The sequence below is a fragment of the Saimiri boliviensis genome, chromosome 14 (assembly GCF_048565385.1).
Source record: "Saimiri boliviensis isolate mSaiBol1 chromosome 14, mSaiBol1.pri, whole genome shotgun sequence".
Classification (NCBI taxonomy): Eukaryota; Metazoa; Chordata; class Mammalia; order Primates; family Cebidae; genus Saimiri; species Saimiri boliviensis.
In genome coordinates this window covers 35,916,312-35,937,679 of record NC_133462.1, presented here as the reverse complement: position 1 = coordinate 35,937,679, position 21,368 = coordinate 35,916,312, and the positions used below count along the sequence as shown (strand labels likewise).

General features: G+C 51.5%; 1 protein-coding gene and 1 pseudogene across 1 annotated transcript; one reads left to right on the top strand and one right to left on the bottom strand.

Annotated features, from left to right (window-relative positions):
• Positions 1–1,501: 1,501 nt before the first annotated feature.
• LOC101051793 (dnaJ homolog subfamily C member 8-like) lies at positions 1,502–4,799 on the top strand (annotated as a pseudogene).
• An 836-nt stretch (positions 4,800–5,635) lies between these two features.
• On the bottom strand, positions 5,636–15,324 carry SPC24 (SPC24 component of NDC80 kinetochore complex). Its single transcript, XM_003941789.4, has 5 exons — positions 15,152–15,324; positions 9,673–9,817; positions 8,609–8,713; positions 8,415–8,491; positions 5,636–7,262 (listed from the first exon to the last, which is right to left on the bottom strand). The coding sequence occupies exons 1-5, from the start codon at positions 15,309–15,311 to the stop codon at positions 7,156–7,158; spliced, it is 594 nt and encodes a 197-aa protein (XP_003941838.1). The 5' UTR covers positions 15,312–15,324; the 3' UTR covers positions 5,636–7,155.
• Positions 15,325–21,368: the final 6,044 nt, after the last annotated feature.

Here is a 21,368-nt window from a genome sequence, read left to right as displayed (position 1 = left end):
TTCCCCTTCCCTTCCCCACCTTTTTTTTTGAGACAGGGTCTCACTTTGTCACCCAGGCTTGAGTGCAGTGGTTCGATCCTAGCTCACTGCAGCCTTAACCTCCCAGGGTTGAAGCGATCCTCCCACCTCAGCCTCCCAAGTAGCCAGGACGGATGCACACACCATGCCTGGCTAATTTTTCAGTTTTTTTGTAGAGACAGAGGTCTCACCGTGTTATCCAGGCTGGTCTTGAACTTCTCAGCTCAAGCAATCCTCCTGCCCTGGACTCCCAGAGTGCTGGGATGACAGGCGTGGGCCACAGCGCCTGGCCCAGCCCACATTTCTGAGTAAATATGGGAGGCCGGCTGGGCACAGTGGCTCACACCTGTCATCCCAGCACTTTGGGAGGCTAAGGTGGGTCTGTCACCTGAGGTCAGGAATTCCAGACCAGCCTGGCCAAGATGGGGAAACCCTGTCTCTACTAAAAAAATACAAAAATTAGCTGGGTGTGGTGGCGTGCGCCTGTAATCCCAGCTACTTGGGAGGCTGAGGCAGGAGAATCGCTTGAACCTGGGAGGTGGAGGTTCCAGTGAGCTGAGACTGTGCCATTGCCCTCCAGCCTGGGCGACAGAGACTCTGTCTTAAAAAAGGGGGAGAGGGGCCACCAGAGATCGTGGGGCCACCCTGAGAGCAGACCAGGGTGGCCCACATACTTAGGTGAGTTGCCTGGAGGCTGCAGTCCCAGACCTCAGGGGGTCCCCTGGGAATCCTGGCATTGTCATCCAATGATGCAAAACCAGTCTTCCTGGCCAGTCCAGAAGGGAGACTCAGGTTTCAGATCCAACAACCCTGGGTTCAAATCCAGCCTTGGAAACTTGCTTCCTGTGCACAGACAAGCCCCATCACCATCTGTCTTTTTAACAAGGCCTGAAAATGGATTCTTTTTTTTTTTTTTTGAAACAGTCTCACTCTTGCCAGGCTGGAGTGCAGTGATGTGATCTTGGCTCACTGTAACCTCTACCTCCCGGGTTCAAGCGATTCTCCTGCCTCAGCCTCTCCAGTAGCTGGGATTACAGGTGCGTGCCATCACGCCCAGCTAATTTTTGTGTTTTTAGTGGAGACAGGTTTTACCATGTTGGCCGACGGGTCTCGAACTTCTGACCTTGTGGTTCACTGGCCTCGGCCTCCCAAAATACTGGGATTACAGGTGTGAGTCATCGCGCCTGGGCAATCTGTTTCTTTTAACCGTAAACTGGAAGAACTCTGAGAACGTCTTAGTCCAGAACTATCAGGGAAGAGGCACTGAATGCCAGTCAGAGAGGGGTTCCATGAAAAGCTAGACCCCAGTGACTTGGGAGGCTGAGGCAGGAGGATTGTTTGAGCTGACGAATTTGAGGCTACAGTGAGCTGTGATGGCACCACTGCACTCTAGCCTGGGCAGTCGACTGAGACCTTGTCACTAAAAAAAAAGGCTCAGCCATCCTAAGCTGCTTCCAGCTGCCTGCCCCTCTGGGTGGCCCCCATGCACTTTATCCCCGCCAGGGCCTGGGGAGTCCTGGGGAAATCTAGTCCTCAGGAGAAGCCGCCCAGTGAGCAGCAGGGCCCGAGTAAGGAGGCTACTCCCTCCGCAGCCCCTGGGCTCCCTTCCCCAGAAACACCAGCAGAGGGTCGGCGTGGTGTGAATTCGTGACCTACACACCGCCTGCCAGTAAGGACTAAGTGGCTAGACCCTCGGGCTGTCCCATCACCGCCCTCTGGGGCTCGGGCAGGTGCAGGTGTGGGCGCCCACCCTGTTTGGCCTCTTTCCACCTGGGTGGCTTCAGACACAGGACAGACTCCTCAGGAGGGGTATGCTTCTCATTGGAGATGCCAGGATGACCCTCCAGGGGTTATTGATATACACGTACTGCCCCTGATCCTGAGCAAGACCACCCTAACCTAGGGAAGGTTTGGGGGCTTCACTGCTGAAGTTCAGACTCCAGGGTGGTCCTTATCCTGCGTGCCTCAGTTTCCCCATCTGTAAAATGGATGGTCCTGGGGACTGGAACCTTATCCCACCTCAGCAGGGCTGGGCTGAGCCATCAGCAAGCCTCTGGCCTGTCTCCATCATCCAAGAAAGAGCTGGTGGCCAAAGGGGCAGCTCTCAGAGGGAGAACAAACGGGGGGCAGGGGTGGGGCTGGAGGCCACGGGCCTCATGCTGTCCTGGGCATCCAGCCAGCGCCGGCAGTGAGTCAGGGACCAGGCATGCGGAGTGGGGCCTCTCCCGGCCCGGAGATCAGGCACCTCCCGGAACCCGCCTGCTGGGTCCCCACCAGGCCAAGTTCCTCTCCAACTCCCTTGACCCATAGAGGGGACCCTGGGCCTGCCTGCAGGGGATGGGGATGGGAATGTGGGTAGTGGGCAGGGCCCCTTTGAGACCCAGCACAGGCTCCGTGATGTGACCATCTCTTCCTTGGGGAAACTGAGGTCCAGACTGCTGGGATGGAGGATAGGGAGTGACAGAGCAGGGCAGTGGCTCCTTGGCCCCCTCTGGGAATAAAGCCAGGCCATTCCTGTGGGAGGGAGCCCCAACCCCAGGGTAGAGGGGGTGTGGGCACTGGGCCAGGGGTACAGTTAAGCCCCAGCTCCCAGAATCCTCACCACAGTGGCCCCCCTGCCCCCATGCCTGCTTTCTCTCCAGGGCACTCGGAGCTGCAGTTTGCAGGACCAGAGGGAAATGTTCCCATCCCCTCAACCCCAGGACTCCCAGCCGTGGGCTGAGGGGACTGGCTGGTGGTAGCATCTCCTGTCCTGAGGAATGACCGAGGTGGTGACAGCAGCACTCAGCCAACCCTGATACCCGACTTGCAGACTGGTCCCTGCCTGGGGCTTCCAGGCACGCAACAGGTTTTTCCTTTGAGACAGAGTCGCGCTCTATGGCCCAGAATGGAGTGCAGTGGCGCGACCTCGGCTTACCGCCACCTCTGCCTCCTGGGTCCTGGTTCAAGCAATTCTCCTGCCTCAGCCTCCCGAGTGGTTGGGATTACAGGCATGTGCCACCACACCCAGCTAATTTTTGTATTTTTAGTAGAGACGGCTTTCACCATGTTAGCCAGGCTGGTCTCAATTTCTTGACCTTGTGATCTGCCCGCCTCGGCCTCCCAAAGTGCTGGGATTACAGGTGTAATCAGATCCCTCTTTTCTACGTTGATCTCCCTAGAGGCTACCAGTTCAGCCTTCTCACCGAAGAGCTCCTAGGGTCACCTCAATGAACCATTTCAGCGTCCACCTGATGTACACAGATGCTGTTAAAGCTGTTCCGTCTGCCTAAAAACGCCCATCTCTGATGAAAAATGAACTGCAGCTGGGTGGGGGCGTGCCCAGAACTTTGGGAGGCCAAGGTGGGCGGATAATACCGTCAAGAGATCGAGACGGGGTCACGTCGTGGCTGGCCGGGGAAATGGGGCCCTGAAGGAGACAGCGGGACTTGGGGCAGCGGAGGCAGCACAGAGGAGGCATTTATGACCTTCTACAGGGAGGTGAAACAAATAGAGAAGAGAGACTCGGTTCTAACATCCAAAAATCAGACTGAAAGACTGACCCGTCCTGGTTCCTCTTACTTCAATTTGAACCCATTCGAGGTTCTTCAGATAGATCCTGAAGTTACAGATGAAGAAATAAGAGGTTTCGGCAGTTATCCGTACTGGTGCATCCTGACAAAAATCAAGATGAGGCTGACCGAGCGCAAAAGGCTTTGGAAGCTGTGGACAAAGCTTCCAAGTTGCTACTGGATCAGGAGCAAGAGAACAGGGCCCTGGATGTAATTCAGGCAGGAAAAGAATACGTGGGACGCACCGTGAAAGAGCGAAAAAAACAAAGGAAGGAAAACCCGCGACTGTAGAGGAGGATGATCCTGAGCCCTTCAAACAAGCTCTATGTAAACAGACAATGAAACTCTTTGCTGAGCTGGAATAAAAGGAGAGAGAGAGAAGCCAGAGATGCATGAAGGAAACAAAGGGAAGAAGAGATCGAAGCTCAAGGAGAAGCCAAACGAGAGAGAGTGGCAGAAAACTTTGAGGAAGGTCGAGACGGTCGTGTAGACCGCTGGCGGAATTTCCAAGCCAATACAGAGGGGAAGAAAGAGAAGAAAAACCGGACCTTCCTGAGACCACCAAAAGTAAAAATGAGCAGCGCGAGTGGCCGCCCAGGGTCACAGGCACAGGACCGTCCCCTGCTCTCTCCCTTCCTGCTTCGAAGGACTCATTCTTTCCTCCCACTTCCTCCCCAGCATGGAGTAGTATTTGCTTTGTAGTCCATTTTGTTTTCAATACAATTTAATATCGCTCAGAGTAATTCTTTTGTACATTGAAGCGAGGGGCTTGGTTTAAAAAGACCTTCTCCTCTCCCTGCCCCCAGAACCACCAGGACTGGACGGTGCCACCAGTGGTGCTGCCTTCTCTTCCCACAGCCTGTAACTTAATGTTTTGTACTTCACTGAATGGTGATGGTTAGAAACTTCGTGGACAGTTTGTGGAAGTCATCCAATGAAACACATTGCTTAAAATGGTGTTGCTGTGACTGCAGAGACAGGCCTGGGGCACCTTAGGAAGCCCCTCCGCTTCAGGTGCCCGCTTTTGGGTGTGCTCCCTTTGAAGGCCCAGATGAGACGGGGAACACTTGTGGGCACTCAGAGCAGGCCCCCGCTGCCCTGGTGCCCTGTGGCGTTCGGCATGTGCCCTCCCGTCTACTGACCAATCAGCGTGGCATGAGGCCCACGCCACCCACACCTTTCACTTTCCGAAGAGCCGGCCGTCTTCCACCCAGTGCCGTGGTGTCATAGCCTGTCTGCATTTGTTAGTGGTAATATTCTTCATGTATAATAAATTTTTATAACCCCCCCCCCCAAAAAAAAAAGAGATTGAGACCATCCTGGCCAACATGATGAAACCATCTCTACTAAAAATAACAAAAATTAGCCAGGCATGGTGGCGTACACCTGTAATCCCAGCTACTCGGGAGGCTGAGGCAGGAGACTCGCTTAAACCCAGGAGGCGGAGGTTGCAGTGAGCTGAGTGAGACTGTGCCACTGCATTCCAGCCTGGCTAGAGAGCAAGACTCAGTCTCAAAAAAAAAAAAAGGCCGGGCGCGGTGACTCATGCCTGTAATCCTAGCACTTTGGGAGGCCAAGGCAGGTGGATCACGAGGTCAAGAGATCGAGACCATCCTGGCCAACATGGTGAAACTCCGTCTCTACTAAAATTAGCTAGGCATGGTGGCCCGTACCTGCTGTCCCAGCTACTCGGGAGGCTGAGGCAGAATTGCTTGAACCTGGGAGGTGGAGGTTGCAGTGAGCTGAGATCGCACCACTGCACTCCAGCCTGGCACCTGGTGACGGAGTGAGACTCTGTCTCAAAAAAAAAAAAAAAAAAAAAAAAAAAACCCGCACTGAAACTTAGTTGTGGAAAGGGACATGATGAAACCCAAGCCCAAGTTCATGGAACGAACCCACCCAAGGGCAAAGCTGTATCTGGGGGCGGCTGTGTCAGTGGGACTCCACGTCCCTCTCTCCTCTCTCAGGCAGGCAGGTGGAGTGCAAGCCTCCTCTCCTTAGTGATACCCCAAACGCTAAGGAGGGGGGAATGGTGAACACATCAATTGGCCGGCTCTGGACTAGAGTATGTGTTCAGTTACGGTTTATTTTGCTGTCATAGAAAACCCCCAAACCAGCAGCTTACACAAGGCAGAAGTTGAAGTTGGTTCTTCCCCTTCTCTCCCCTATTGTTTTTTTTTTTTTGAGACAGAGTCTTTTTTTTTTTTTTTTTTTTTTTTTTTTTTTTTGAGACGGAGTTTCGCTCTTGTTACCCAGGCTGGAGTGCAATGGCGCGATCTCGGCTCACCACAACCTCCGCCTCCTGGGTTCAGGTAATTCTCCTGCCTCAGCCTCCTGAGTAGCTGGGATTGCAGGCACGCACCACCATGCCCACCTAATTTTTTTTGTATTTTTAGTAGAGACGGGGTTTCACCATGTTGACCAGGATGGTCTCGATCTCTCGACCTCGTGATCCACCCGCCTTGGCCTCCCAAAGTGCTGGGATTACAGGCTTGAGCCACCGCGCCCGGCCCAGAGTCTTATTCTATCTCCAGGCTGGCGTGCAACGGCGTGATCTCAGCTTACGGCAAGCTCCGCCTCCCCGGTTCAAGCGATTCTCCTGCCTCAGCCTCCCAAGTAGCTGGGATTATAGGCGTGTGCCACCGCACCCAGCTAATTTTTGTATTTTAGTAGAGATGGGCTCTCACCATGTATGCCAGGATGGTCTCAATCTCCTGACTTCATGATGTGCCCACCTCAGCCTCCAAAAGTGCTGGGATTCAGGCGTGAGACACTGCGCCTGGCCTCTCCCATTTGCATAAGTCTGTGCTGATTACCTGGCTCTGCCGTCACCAGGGAAGCAGACTTCCGTCATCCCCACAGGACTGCACTCCTCTGCACACGTGGCTGTATGGCTGCCAGGGCTCTAGCCATCACGCTCAAATTCCAGGAAATAGGAAGGGGGAAGCAAGGGTGTACTTGTCTTTTAAGAATCCTTCTAGGCCAGGTGTGGTGACTCACACCTGTAATCCCAGCACTTTGGGAGGCTGAGACAGGTGGACTACTTGAGGTCAGGGGTTCGAGACCAGCTGGGTCACAATGGTGAAACCCCCTCTCATTATTAAAAAAAAAAAAAAAAAAAAAATCCTTCTAGAAGCGTCATTTGACAGTTCCATGTACATTTCACTGGCTGGACATTAACTACAAGGGTGCTGGGATGTGTTGTTTTAACTGGGCAGCTAAAAGGACTCCCTTTATGAAGGAGGGAGGGGAGAACGAGTGACAAAAGACACATCTCATGGTCTCTGACACAGAGTCCACCCTGGAGCCAGAGATGGGCTCCTCTGTAAGCCACAGGACCCGTGAGTCCCCAAAGGAAAGCCTAAGTGGTGGTATCCACCACACCAACAGGTCACAGGGAAAAATGGCCATGGCTGAGCTCCTGTCCCTTCAATTACGTCCCACCCCTCACAGCCCTGTCCCTTGCTTAACTCCCAGCTCCTCTCGGGTACCCTGCTTCCTCTGTCTCTAACACCTGTGGGAGCTGAAACGGATCTGATGGTGGCAGATGCCCGCTGGGTGCAAGACGCAGCCAAGAGGCTCCTGGCTACCACTTGGTGTCCACCAGGCTCCAGAGGTAGTCGCTGATGAATTTCTTGGAGAGCTGGGTGCTGTCAAGGTGGATGGGCTGGGCCACACTTGGGCCATGATGGACTGAGGCACAGATGTAAGGAAAGCTCAGGACACAGCCCCTCACACAACCCTACGGGGAAAAGGACAGTGCCTTTACTTTTTGTTTTTGAGACAGAGTTTCCTTCTTGTTGCCCAGGCTGAAGTGATTCTCCTGCCTCAGCCTCCCAGAGTAGCTAGGATTACTGGCATATGCCACTATGCCCCTGGCTAATTTTATATTTTTAGTAGAGATGGGGTCTTTCCATGTTGGTCAGGCTGGTCTTGAACTCTCAACCTCAGGTGATCCACCCGCTTCAGTCTCTGAATGTGCTGGGATTACTGGAGTGAGCCACCACGCCCAGGATTTTTCTTTTTTCTTTTTTAAGACAAAGTCATTCTGTTGCCCAGGCTGGAGTACGATGGTTCGATCTCAGCTCACTGTAACCTCCACCTCCTGGGGTTAAGCGATTATCATGCCTCAGCCTCCCGAATAGCTGGGACTACAGGCCCATGACACCACACCTGGCTAATTTTTGCATTTTTAGTACAGACGGGGTTTCACCATGTTGGCCAGGCTAGTCTTAAACTCCTGACCATCAGGTGATCCATCCGCCTTGGCCTCCCAAAGTGCTGGGATTGCAAGCGTGAGCCACAGCACCTGACCTGCCTTTACTATATATTTATCATAGACGGAGGGGTCTCAGTACTACCCATGCTGGTCTCAAAATTCTGGCCTCAAATGATCCTCCCCCCTCAGCCTCCCAGGTAGCTGGGACTACAGGTGCACACCACCACGCCCGGTGAATTTTTTTTTTTTTTTGAGACAAAGTCTCACTCTGTCACCCAGACTGGAGTACAGTGGCAAGATTTCAGCTCACTGCAGCCTCTGCCTCGCAGGTTCAAGTGATTCTTCTGCCTCAGCCTCCTCAGTAGCTGGGATTACAGGCGTGCACCACCATGCCTGGCTAATTTTTGTATTTTCAGTAGAGACAGGGTTTCACCATGTTGGTCAGGCTGGTCTTGAACTCCTGACCTTGTGATCTGCTCACCTCGGCCTCCCAAAGTGCTGGGATTACAGTGGTGACCATCGCACCCAGCCCGACACCTGGCTAATTTTTACAGGGTCTTGCTATGCACCATTTTACCTCCCTACCTACAGAGCATAAGGGTTACAATGTCTCCCAAAAAGGATACTGCCTTTGATCATCCCTGGCTCACACTCGTAATCCCACTCGATTTTACTAATTTGGTGGTAAAGTTGAGCCACGTACCTATACAAGAGGCCAAAAAAAAAAAAAAGAAAGTTACCCAGCCTGCCTTCAGCCATGAGCCGGACTGAACAAGTGAACAAGGAGGCACAGGCGGGCGCATGCTTTGGCGGAACCTACACAGCTGAGGGGATTGTGACTGTCGTATCCTCGTCGACCTCCTTCTTCTGTCGTTCCAGATCCGCCTCGATCTCCTTGAGCTCCTCCAGCTCTCTGGTGAGCTGCGTAGGGCAGGTAGTTAAGGACTCCAGCTTTTGAGAGGGAGCTGCCCCTGCGTTCAGTGCAGCCAGGAGGCCGAGGCCTCAGCTCTACACACTTTCTTCTCTGAGTCAGAGTCTTGCTCTGTCACCCAGGCTGGAGTGCAGTGGTGGGATCTTGGCTTACCGCAACCTCTGCCTCCCAGGTTCAAGCAATTCTCCAGCCCCTGCCTCCTGAGTAGCTGGGATTACAGGCACCCACCACCATGCCTGGCTAATTTTTGTATTTTTTGTAGAGAGGGGGGTTTCACCATGTTGGCCAGGCTGGTCTCGAACTCCTGACCTCAGGTGATCCACCCACCTCAGCCTCCCAAATTGCTGGGATTACAGGTCTAAGCCACCTCGCCCAGTCTTTCTTTCTTTGTTTTTGAGACAGGGTCTGGCTCTGTCACCCAGGCTGGAGTACAGCCTTGATCTCCCAGGCCCAAGCAATCCTCCCACCTCGGCCTCTCAACTAGCTTAGACTATAGGCACGCACTGTCACACCCGGCCAATTTTTTACTTTTGTAGATACGGTCTCTGTTTCCCAGACTGGTCAACTCCAAGGCTTCTCAAATGCTGGGATTACAGGTGTGAGCAACTGAACCTGGCCCAATGCAGGTTTTTGGTTTGGCTCCATTGCCCAGGCTGGAGTGCAGTGGTGCCGTCTCAGCTCACTGCAACCTCTGCCTCCTGGGTTCAAGTTACTCTCCTGCCTCAGCCTCCTGAGTAGCTGGGATTACAGGCACCCGCCACCATGCCTGGCTAATTTTTTGCATTTTTAGTAGAGACGGGGTTTCACTGTGTTAGCCAAGATAGTCTGTATCTCCTGACCTCATGATCTGCCCGCCTTGGCCTTCCAAAGCACTGGGCTGACAGGTGTGAGCCACTGTGCCTCACCCAATGCATGTTTTCCACCAAGGCTGACTCTTTTGCAGAAAAGGATATAGGAGGCTGGCCTTCAGCTGGGTGTCCTCCTCCCTGGCCTCCTGAAGCCCAGCTTCCAGCTGCTGCAGATCCACACCACCCTGGTGCATCTGCTCCTTTGCGCTGAGAAGGCTCTCGGCCACTTCCTTCTCCATGGTGAGGATCTCTGCAGCGTGGAGAGAAGCAGGCTCCCTAGGGTCCGTCCTTCCCCAGGGTGGGTAGAGAGAAGGTGGGTCGCCACCTCCACTGGCAAGAAACATGCCCCTTCCTGCCTGCAGCCCTGAGTCCAGAGAGTTCCACTGGCAACTTGTACAACTACTATTTCATCAAAACACATTGAAATACACCAAAAATAAAACCTGGTCCTTCTTCACACACCCGAAATGATTTATAACAATATAGTTGGCTGGGTGTGGTGGCTCATGCCTGCAATCCAGCACTTTGAGAGGCCAAGGCAGGAGGATCCCTTGAGCCCAGGAGTCTGAGACCACCCTAGGCAATGTGGCAAAACCCCATCTCTACTAAAAATATAAGATTAGCTGGGCGTTGTGGTGTGCACCTGTAGTCCTAGCTACTTGGGAGGCTGAGGTGGGAGGATAGTCTGAACCAGGGAGGTCAAGGCTACAGTGAGACATAATTGTCCTAACTGTGCCACTACATGCCAGCCTGGGCAACTGTACGAGACTCTATCCCAAAAACCCAAACCAAACCACTAACAAAAAAAAAGAGGCTACTGGTTCCTTCCTAGAAACCCGCCGACTCAGAGAAGGCAGGTTAAATGATTCCCAAAGGGCCCATGTTTAAGTTTTTAGAAACGTACATTATTTTTTTTAAAAGCCAGTCAAATGTAGCAGTGGGGGGTTTATGTTATTTTTAATCACAGTACGACATGTACATGGTTCTGAAAACATAAACACAGATGCACACACCCTTCTCCAAGCCTCTCCACCCCTCCAGAGCAGCCACTTTCAAGTCGTAGCTGTTTTCTCTGGCACTGGCCTCCACATTTCTAAACAACTTGCTTATGCTGCTATTTCTTGATGGGTCTGGTTCGGACGGTGCCTGCTGATTTCCTGTTGGGACAGCTGAGGCTCCAGCCGGCTCACACAGCCTTCCCACCCGCTATCTGTTCGCCCTCCCAAAGACAAACAAGTCTTTCTGGAGTCTGCCCTGAGTAGTAATCTCTACCCCACAGCTGTTCATTATTAAGGTGCTCCTACTTGACATATTCTCATACAACTCTTTTAGGGGGTACTTTTTATTTTATTCTTATTGAGATACAGTCTCCCTCTGTTGCCCAGGCTGGAATACAGTGGCGCAATCTCAGCTCACTACAACCTCTGCCTCCCAGGTTCAAGCAATACTCGAGTCTCCACCTTCAGAGTAGGTGGAATTACAGGCATGTGCCACCAAGCCCAGCTAATTCTTGTATTTTTAGTAGAGCTGGAGTTTCACCAAGTTGGCCAGGCTAGCCTCGAACTCCTGACCTCAGGTGTTTTACCTGCCTTAGCCTCCCAAGTGCTGGGATTATAGGCGTCAGCCACTGCACCTGGCCTATTTTTTTAAACAGTCTTGCTTTGTCACCCAGTCTGGAGTGCAGTGGCATGATCTTAGCTCATTTCAGCCTCCATCTCCCGGGTTCAAGCAATTCTCCTGTCTCAGCCTCCGAAGTAGCTGGAATTACAGGCATGTGCCACAATGGCCAGCTAATTTTTGTATTTTTAGTAGAGAACATGTTTGACCATGTTGGCCAGGCTGGTCTTGAACTCCTGGTCTCAAGTGATCCACCACCTTGGCCTCCCAAAGTGCTGGGCTAACAGGCATGAGCTGCCCCGCCGCCCTGTGCGGGTACTTTAACTCTCTGCCCCACATCTGGGACATGAGAAAAACAGCTCAGAGAAGTTCAGTGAGTCGCCTACAGGTACACAGCGCCAGACCTAGGATGTGAACTGCATATGTTTGACTCAAAGCCCAGGATCCTGGACCCGGACTCTCCGTTTCCTTGGCCCCAGATTCATCCATTCTGCTAAGGCCAGGCTGGCTGAGTCACACTGTTATCCCAGGCCATCAGAGGAGGGGGAGTTTGTTGGGAACCAGCCCAACCCTGTAGGTGGGTGCCCTGTGTCCTGGTGGTGATGAGAGAGTGAGAAAAGAAGACAGAGACAAAAGTTCACAGCATGGGTCCAGGGGTCCCAGGCACTCTCACGCGGGTTTGGGTGCATTACCTTGTTAATCTTGCAGGCTGGGGGGAGGGGAGTTAGGAAGGAAGATTGGGGGATGGTGGGGAGAAGCATGTCTCTGCAGCATTCAATAGCAACTGTGGTTCTTCTAAGAAATGCTAACTAAGGACACTGAGTTTCTGCCACCCATTGCCTATCCAGGTGCGCTGGCAAGAGACAGCTGATAAGGCACCATAAGGTCTGAGCACATGCAATGCATCCAGGGGCTTTTATCTCCTGAGCATGGTGGACACAGAGCAATCAGAATTGCTCCACATTCTGAGAACATAGAGCGCGTGGAGTTCCGGTTATCACCGCCCTGGAAGGCCTTCCGGCCTCGCAAGCTCCCATCTGCAAAGACCCTCTGGGTCTGGAGAGCACAGATTGCATTCCTTCCCAGAGTTCTTGCACAAGCCCTCTTTATACGAGACCCTCACGCAGACTATGTTGGGAAGAGACGTAGGACCAGAGCAGTTTTTCCTGCTCTGCAACCACACCACAGCTTCCGCGGTTATAGCGCTCCCAGATGGTCTTTACTATAGGACCCCTGTTACCACTTGATCTCTGCTTTTATTTTACTGTGCCATAGTTTGGAGTTTTCTTAATTCAATATTTGATCCATGGTACAAATCTCAGTGTAAAAAAGCAAAGCAAGCTTGTAGTCATTTAACTATAAGTAACACAGTTCTGGCCCTGGCCATCTTTTCCAATGGAGGGGTGGAAGGAGGAAGAGGGAAGAGGCTGCCCGGGACATCACACTCAGGGTAACATTCAGACTCCTCCCGGGCGCTCCCCAGGCCTGGCAGTCATGCGGCAGCTGAGCTCACCTTCTAACACTCCCTTCTAATGGCCAAGTTCATTCTCACCTCCTGACCTTTGCATTTGCGATCCACACTGCCAGGAACACAGGCTAGAACATGAATGAACATAGAGGACCTTAGGCTCAGTGAAATAAGCAGACACAAAAGGGTACGGTATTGTATGACTCCACTATGAAGGGTAGATGTTAGGGAGTCAAATTTGAGACAGTAAGTAGTAGGTGGGTGCCACGGTCTGAGACAGGGATGGAGAGTGAGTGTTTCATGGGGAGAGAGCTTCGGTTTGTAAAGATGAGAAAGTTCTGGAGATGGATGGTGGTGATAGCTGCACAACAGTGAGAACGTGCTTAACGCCACTGAGCTGCGCACTTAAAAATGGTGAAGATGGGCTGGGCATGCCTGTAGTCCCAGCACTTTGGCAGGCTGAGGTCAGGAGATAGACACCATCTTGGCCGACATGGTGAAACCCCGTCTCTACTAAAAATCCAAAAAAATAGCTGGCTGTGGCGGCGCGTGCCTATAGTCCCAGCTACTTGGGAGGCTGAGGCAGGAGAATCACTTGAACCTGGGAGGTGGAAGGTACAGTGAGCCAAGATTGTGCCACTGCACTCCAGCCTGGTGACCCAGGGAAACTCTGTCTCAAAAAACAAAACAAAACAACAACAACAAAAAACCCACACACACACAAAGATATTGGTTAGCCCAGATTTTTTTTTTCCTCTTTAAAGTAAGTCTTTTTTCAAAAAAATTAATCCTCCTTTAATATAAAGTAAGTCTTAACATTCAATGGCATCTTGGATGCATGAAAATGGTCCCCCCCCCTTTTATTTTAAGGTGGAATTTCGCTCTTGTCACCCAGTCTGTAGTGCAATCACATGATCTCAGCTCACTAAGACTTCCACCTCCCGGTTCAAGTGATTCTCCTGCCTCAGCCTCTCAAGTAGCTGGGATTGCAGGTGCCCACCACCACGTCCCCCTAATTTTTGTATTTTTAGTAGAGACGGGGTTTCACCATATTGACCAGGCTGGTCTTGAACTCCTGACCTCAGGTGATCCACCCACCTCGGCCTCCCAAAATGCTGGGATTAGAGGTGTGAGCCAGGACACCCGGCCCCAGGTTTCTTTTTAAGAGACATTATCGTGGCCGGGCGCGGTGGCTCAAGCCTGTAATCCCAGCACTTCGGGAGGCCGAGGCGGGTGGATCACGAGGTCGAGAGATCGAGACCATCCTGGTCAACATGGTGAAACCCCGTCTCTACTAAAAATACAAAACATTAGCTGGGCATGGTGGCGCGTGCCTGTAATCCCAGCTACTCAGGAGGCTGAGGCAGGAGAATTGCCTGAACCCAGGAGGCGGAGGTTGCGGTGAGCCGAGATCGCACCATTGCACTCCAGCCTGGGTAACAAGGGCGAAACTCCGTCTCAAAAAAAAAAAAAAAAAAAAAAAAAGAGACATTATCTTGCCCTGTTGCCCAGGCTGGTGGTGGAGGGCAGCTCAATACAATCCCCAACTTCTGGGCTCAAATGATTCTCACACCTCAGCCTCCCAAGTAGCTGGGATTACAAGTGGGAACCACCATGCCGGGATAATACTTTTTTATTTTCAGAAGAGATGAGCTATCAGCAAGTTGCCCAGGCTAGTCTCCAACTCCTGGTCTGAAACAATCCTCCTACCTTTCCTCCCAAAGTGCTGGAGTTAGAGGTGTGAGGCCTCCTTCAGGCTTCTACTCAAACATCATCTTCACAGAAAGTTTCCCCCAAAACTTCACCACTCCGCCTACACAACCTAGTTTTCCTCCTTGTGATCCACCTGCCTCGGCCTCCCAAAGTGCTGGAATTGCAGGTGTGAGCCACCGCGCGGGACCGACAAATGGATTTGTCTTGTTAATCCTGCTCCCTCTCCCAGGCACTAGAATGCATGTCAGTCCCCTAGGACAAAAATTTTGTCTATTTTGTTCCCTGCCGCCACCCAGGGCCTGGCGGCAGCAGGTGCTCCATAAAACACCTGAATGCTAGTGCATTCTTCTCAGGAAGAAGGGGTGGGCTATTTTCACAACGATTTGACAAGGAAGGAAGCTGAGGCACAGAGCAGTTAAGAAACTCACTTCAAGTCTCACAGAGGACGTGAGGATGGGTGCTGGGATTCAAACCCGGCGCTTTGACTCCTAAGCCCCAGTTCAAACCCTGAGACTCCCAGCTCCTGCTCACGGAGCGCTCAGAAGGGATCAACCCCTCCGGGCTCCTATATTTACCACTAAACCTCTGGGGGGGGCGGGGGATGGTTGCTGTCATAAAGCCGATTTCGCAGAGGGGGAAACTGAGACTCAGAGGGAGCCGTTCCAGGGGAATAGGGCAGGAGATGGTAGAGTCCAGGAGAAAAGGGGTTTTGAGGTCGGCCTGGTCGCCCCCTCCCAGCACCCGGGCCCTGTACCCCCCGGCCCGCGCCCGCGCTCCAGCCCTCACCATGCAGCTGCTTCTCGGCACCGTCTTGCGTCTCCAGTAGCCGCTCCACCACCTGCTCGTGGCGCCCCAGCAGCCGTCGCTGCTGAGCCTCGGCGCGATTGGTGCCCAGCAGGCTGAGCAGCCCCTGGCTCACCTCCTCCATGTCGCGGAAGGCAGCCATGACTACCCCAGTCCCCAACCCGCGCAAATTTGACTGCCCGAGGGGCCCGCCCACTTCCCAGAGAGTTTGCTTTCCATTGGCTTTTTTCTACGTCAGTCGTAAGCAATGGCCAATAGGCATAGGGAACGGCGTCCCAGAATGCGGGAGGCCGCCTTGGGTCTGGCCTGGTGCGCCTGCGCCCAATCATCCGTCAGTCATCCGAGATGACCAATCGGCGCAAGAAGGGGGAGTCTCCGTTATCCCGCCCGATGCGCCTGCGCGGGGTGGAAATAAGCTGTTTATTTGTCCTTAAGTCGAGCGCCTTCTCTGTAGAGAGAGGGGTTCTAAGGGCAAAACAGAGAGCAGCTTCTCCCGGAACTTACATCCTACAGTGTGTGCGTGGGATACACACAATAAGCATAGAGAATGAGTAGATTCTATGACAGGCTGCATAGCAGAATGGCGTCTGCAGCCAGATTTACTGGGTTCGAATCCCAGCGTTGCCACCTAGTAGCCGTGTTATCCTAGGCAGACTTCACCCCTCTGTTCGGTACTTTCCTCCTTAGTAAGACAGGGTCATATTAGTGCCTATGTCAGGGTTGCCGTGAGGATTCTTCTTATTACTTTTTTTGGGGTAGCGGTTAGGGTATTGCTCTGTGGTCCAGGCTGAAGTACAGTGGCACAATCGTAGCTCATTGCAGCCTCGACCTCCTGGCCTCCAGCAATCCTCCCACCTTCGCCTTCCAAAGTGCTGGGATTACAGGCATAACTCCACCTAGACCACCTGGCATGAGGATTAAATGAAGATAGTGCCTAGTATTCAGCAGGTGCTATATAGTTGTTTAATGAAACATAGAATCCTAGCACGCAGCTGGATGCAGTAGCTCACACCTGTAGTTTCAGGTCTTTGGGAGGCTAAGGCAGGAGGATTGCTTGAGCCCTAGAGTTTGAGACCAGCCTGTCTTAGAAAAAACAAAACAAACAAACAAAAAAAGATCAGTGCAGTGGTGCCACCTTGGCTCACTACAACCTCTGCCTTCCAGGTTCAAGTGATTCTCTTACATCAGCCTCCGGAGTAGCTGGGATTACAGGCACACGCCACAAAAATATACCTAATTTTTTTTTTTTGAGACGGAGTTTTGCTCATTACCCAGGCTGGAGTGCAATGGCACGATCTCGGCTCACCGCAACCTCCGCCTCCTGGGTTCAGGCAATTCTCCTGCCTCAGCCTCCTGAGTAGCTGGGATTACAGACACGTGCCACCATGCCCAGCTAATTTTTTTTGTATTTTTAGTAGAGACGGGGTTTCACCATGTTGACCAGGATGGTCTCGATCTCTTGACCTAGTGATCCACCTGCCTCGGCCTCCCAAAGTGCTGGGATTACAGGCTTGAGCCACCGCGCCCGGCCTAATTTTTTGTATTTTTAGTAGAGACAGGGTTTCACTATGTTGGCCAGGGTGGTCTTGAACTCCTGGCCTGGTTCGCCCGCCTTGGTTTCCCAAAGTGTTGGGATTCCAGGCGTGAGTCACCGCGCCCAGCCTGGTATCATTTTTTTATGTGCTACCACCTGAAGAACACGTCGTTGCTTTCCTATGATTTTTTTTTCTTTTCTCTTTTTTTTTTTTTTTTTTTTGAGACGGGGTCTTGCTCTGTCCCCCAGGCTGAAGTGCAGTGGCTCAGGTGGTCCTTCCGTTTCAACCTCCACAGTAGTCGGTACTACAGGTGTGCGTCACCCTTTGGTGTCTGAGACCATGCCTTCTATGAGCAGCGGTGTGATCTTGTCACAGGACTCACCTTTTCTGTGGCTAAAGGCAGCGAATAACGAAGACGCACAGCACAGTGAAATCAAGAGGGGCTAAGGCCTCAGGTTCCACTTCTGATGCTGCAGCTTACCTGTGACCTTGGCAGGTTCCTAACCTTCCTAAACCACAGTGGCTAAAGATAGCCCTCTCTTAGCAGCTGCCAGGAGGTGTCCCAGAGATAAGCCAGGCAAGATTGGGCAACTGGAGCCCGATAGGTGCAAAGGCTCCTGTGGAAAAATGCCACCCGCCCACCTCCCTTCCAAAAAAGCAAAGAGAGAACCACTTCACAGCCATGAGGATGGCTCCTGTCCAAAACCAACCAACCAGCCAACCAACCTGGAAAATAACAAGTGTTGACCAAGACGTAGAGAAATTGGAATCCTTGTGTACCCTTGCTGAGAATGTAAAACGGTGCAGCTGCTGCGGGAAACAGTATGGCAGTTCCTCAAAAAATTAAAAATAGTATTACTATATCAGCAATTCCACTCCTGGGTATATCCCCAAAAGAACTGAAAGCAAGGCCGGGCGCAGTGGCTCACGCCTGTAATCCCAGCACTTTGGGAGGCCGAGGTGGGTGGATCACCTGAGGTTGAGAGTTTGAGACCAGCCTGACCAACATGGAGAAGCCCCATCTCTACTAAAAATACAGAATTAGCCGGGTGTGGTTGTGCACGCCTGTAACCCCAGCTACTTGGGAGGCTGAGGCAGGAGAATCGCTTGAACCTGGGAGACAGAGGTTGCAGTGAGCCAAGATTATGACATGGCACTCCAGCCTGGGCAATAAGAGTGAAACTCTGTCTCAAAAAAAAAAAAAAAAAAAAAAAAAAAGAATTGAAAGCAGGTTCTAGAGCAGGTATTTGCCCATACATATTCATAGCAGCCATTATTCACAAGAGATAAAGAGTGAAAACAGCACAAGTGTTCTTAGCTAGAAGAATTAATAAACAAAACGTGGTCCGTCGTACAACCCCAATTTTTTTTTTTTGAGATGGAGTCTGGCTCTGTCCCCTAGGCTGGAGTGCAGTGGTGTGACTTCAGCTCACTGTAACCTCTGTCTCCCGGGTTCAAGCGATTCTCCTGCCTCAGTCTCCTGAGTAGCTGGGATTACAGGCACCCACCACCACACCCAGCTAATTTTTAAATTTTTAGTAGTGACAGATTTTCACCATGTTGGCCAGGCTGGTCTCGAATGCCTGACCTCAGACGATCCACCCACCTAGGCCTCCCAAAGTGTGGGGATTATAGGTGTGAGCCACCATGCCCAGGCCACAGTATTTTTTTTTTTTTTTTTTGAGACAGTTTCGCTCTTGTTACCCAGGCTGCAGTGCAATGGCATGATCTCGGCTCACCGCAACCTCCGTCTCCTGGGTTCAAGCAATTCTGCTGCCTCAGCCTCCCGAGTAGCTGGGACTACAGGCGTGCACCACCATGGCCAGCTAACTTTTGTATTTTTAGTAGAGACGGCGTTTCACCGTGTTGACTAGGATGGTCTCAATCTCCTGACCTCGTGATCCACCCGCCTTGGCCTCCCAAAGTGCTGGGATTACAGGCTTGAGCCACCGCGCCCAGCCTTTTTTTTTTTTTTTTTTTTTTTTTTGAGACAGGCTCTCTGTCTGCCAGGCTGGAGTGCAGCAGTGATGTATATGATCATGGCTCACTACAGCCTCGACCTCCTGGGCTCAAGCAATCTTCCCATTTTAGTCTCCCAAATAGTTGGGACTACAGGCACATGCTACTACACCCAGCTGATTTTTTTTTTGTTGTTTTTGAGAGACGGAGTCTTGCTCCGTCTCTAGACTGGAGTGCAGTGGCACAATCTCAGCTCACTGCAACCTCCACCTCCCAGTTCAAGCAATTCTTCCACCTCAGCCTCTTGAGTAGCTGGGATTATAGGGGCGCACCACCATGCCCAGCTAATTTTTTTTGTATTTTTAATAGAGACGGGGTTTCACCATGTTGGCCAGGATGGTCTTGATCTCTTGACCCGTGATTTGCCCGCCTTGGCCTCCCAAAGTGCTGGGATTACAGGCATGAATTTTTTTTTTCTAGAGATGGGGGTCTCACTATATTACTAGGCTGGTTTGAAACTCCTGGGCTCAAATGATTCTCTTGCCTCAGCCTCGAAAAATGCTGGGATTATAGGCCTTAAAAAGGAAGAAAATTCTGACTGGATGCGGTGGCTCACACCTGTAATCTCAGCACTTTGGGAGGCCTAGGTGGGTGGATTACCTGAGATCAGGAGTTCCAGAACAGCCTGGCCAACATAGTGAAACACCATCTCTTCTAAAAATACAAAATTTAGCCAGTCGTGGTGGTGCATGCCTATAATCCCTGCTACTTGGAAGGCTGAAGCAGGAGAATCACTTGAACTTGGGAAGCAGAGGTTACAGTGAGCTGAGGTGGCGCCACTGCACTCCAGCCTGGACAACAAGAGCAAAACTTAGTCTCAAAAAAAAAAAAAAAAAAGGAAAGGAAATTCTGATACATGCTACAAGGTGGATGAAGATGTGTTTGTGAAATAAGCCAGAAACAGGCAGGGCCGGGCGCAGTGGCTAACGCCTGTAATCCCAGGACTTGGAGAGGCCAAGGTGGGCGGATCACGAGGTCAGGAGATCAAGACCATCTTGGCCACCATGGTGAAACCCTGTCTCTACTAAAAATACAAAAATTAGGGCCGGGCGCGGTGGCTCAAGCCTGTAATCCCAGCACTTTGGGAGGCCAAGGCGGGTGGATCACGAGGTTGAGAGATCGAAACCATCCTGGTCAACATGGTGAAACCCTGTCTCTACTAAAAATACAAAAAATTAGCTGGGCATGGTGGCGCGTGCCTGTAATCCCAGCTACTCAGGAGGCTGAGGCAGGAGAATTGCCTGAACCCAGGAGGCGGAGGTTGCGGTGAGCCGAGATCACGCCATTGCACTCCAGCCTGGGTAACAAGAGCGAAAACTCCGTCTCAAAAAAAAACAAAAATTAGTGGGCTGTGGTGGCACGTGCCCGTAATCCTAGCTACTAGGGAGCCTGAGGCAGGAGAATCATGTCAACCCAGGAGGCAGAGGTTGCAGTGAGCTGAGATTGCACCACTGTACTCCAGCCTGGTGACAGAGTGAGACTCCGTCTCAAAAAGCCAGACCCAAAAAGACAAACACTGTGTAATTCCACTTATATGAGGTCCCTAGAGTCATCAGATTAATAAAGGCAGAAAGTAGAATGGTGGGGGCTAGGGGCTGGGGAGGAGGATTCGGAGTGTTTCATGGGGACAGTTTCAGTTTTGCAAACTGAGAAAGTTCTGGAGCTCGAGGGTGGTGATGGTTGCACAACAGTGTGAATGTACTTGATACCACTGACCTCTGCACTTTAAAATGGTTAAAATGGTACACTTCATGCTGTGTATACTTTACCACAATTAAAATTTAAAATAAACTAAAAAAAAAAAAAAGCAAAGCAAGAAACTATGTGAGGGGAGGGTGGGAGGAATGGGGTCTCAAGGGTGAGCTGAACAAAAGAAATAAAGATCATGACAAATGGGTCTGGCAGTTGCATTGTGAGAAAGTTTCTTTCCTAAAATCCCTTCTTGGCTGGCAAATCCAGAGGAAATTGACAAGAGCAATGGATCTTCTGCCTAGAAATACACTCCTTAGCATAACATTTCTGGGGCTTCCAAAACCTTCTGTTATCTCCTGGCTGAGCAGTCTAGGGGATAAACAGAGGAAATGAGAAGTCAGGAGATATGATCCCCTCTGGGAGATCTGAGGGGGAGGGCCCGGGCTGCTGGGACCAAGATATTCCTTTTTCTATACCGGTGCGGGTGACTCCAGAAGTGCTGTTTGCAAAAAAGCCATGGATATTGCCGGACACGGTGACTCACGTCTGTCATCCCAGCACTTTGGGAGGCCAAGGTGGGCAGATCGAGAGGTCAGGAGCTCAAGACCAGCACGGCCAACATAGTAAAACCCCATCTCTACTAAAAATACAGAAAATTAGCCAGGCATGGTGGTGGCGGGCACCTGTAGTCCCAGCTACTCAGGAAGCTGAGGCAGGAGAATCGCTTGAACATGGGAGGTGGAGGTTGCAGTGAGCTGAGATCACACCACTGCACTCCAGCCCCAGCAACAAAGTGAGACTGTGTCTCAAAAAAAAAAAAAAAAAAAAAAAAAAAGGCATGGATGAAGCTGTACACTTTTGTGCACCATTTGTACACAAAATATATGCATTTTATAACTCCAGAAAAAAAGTGTTGTAAAGAAAAATTAAGACCAAACATATTAGAAAAAGAT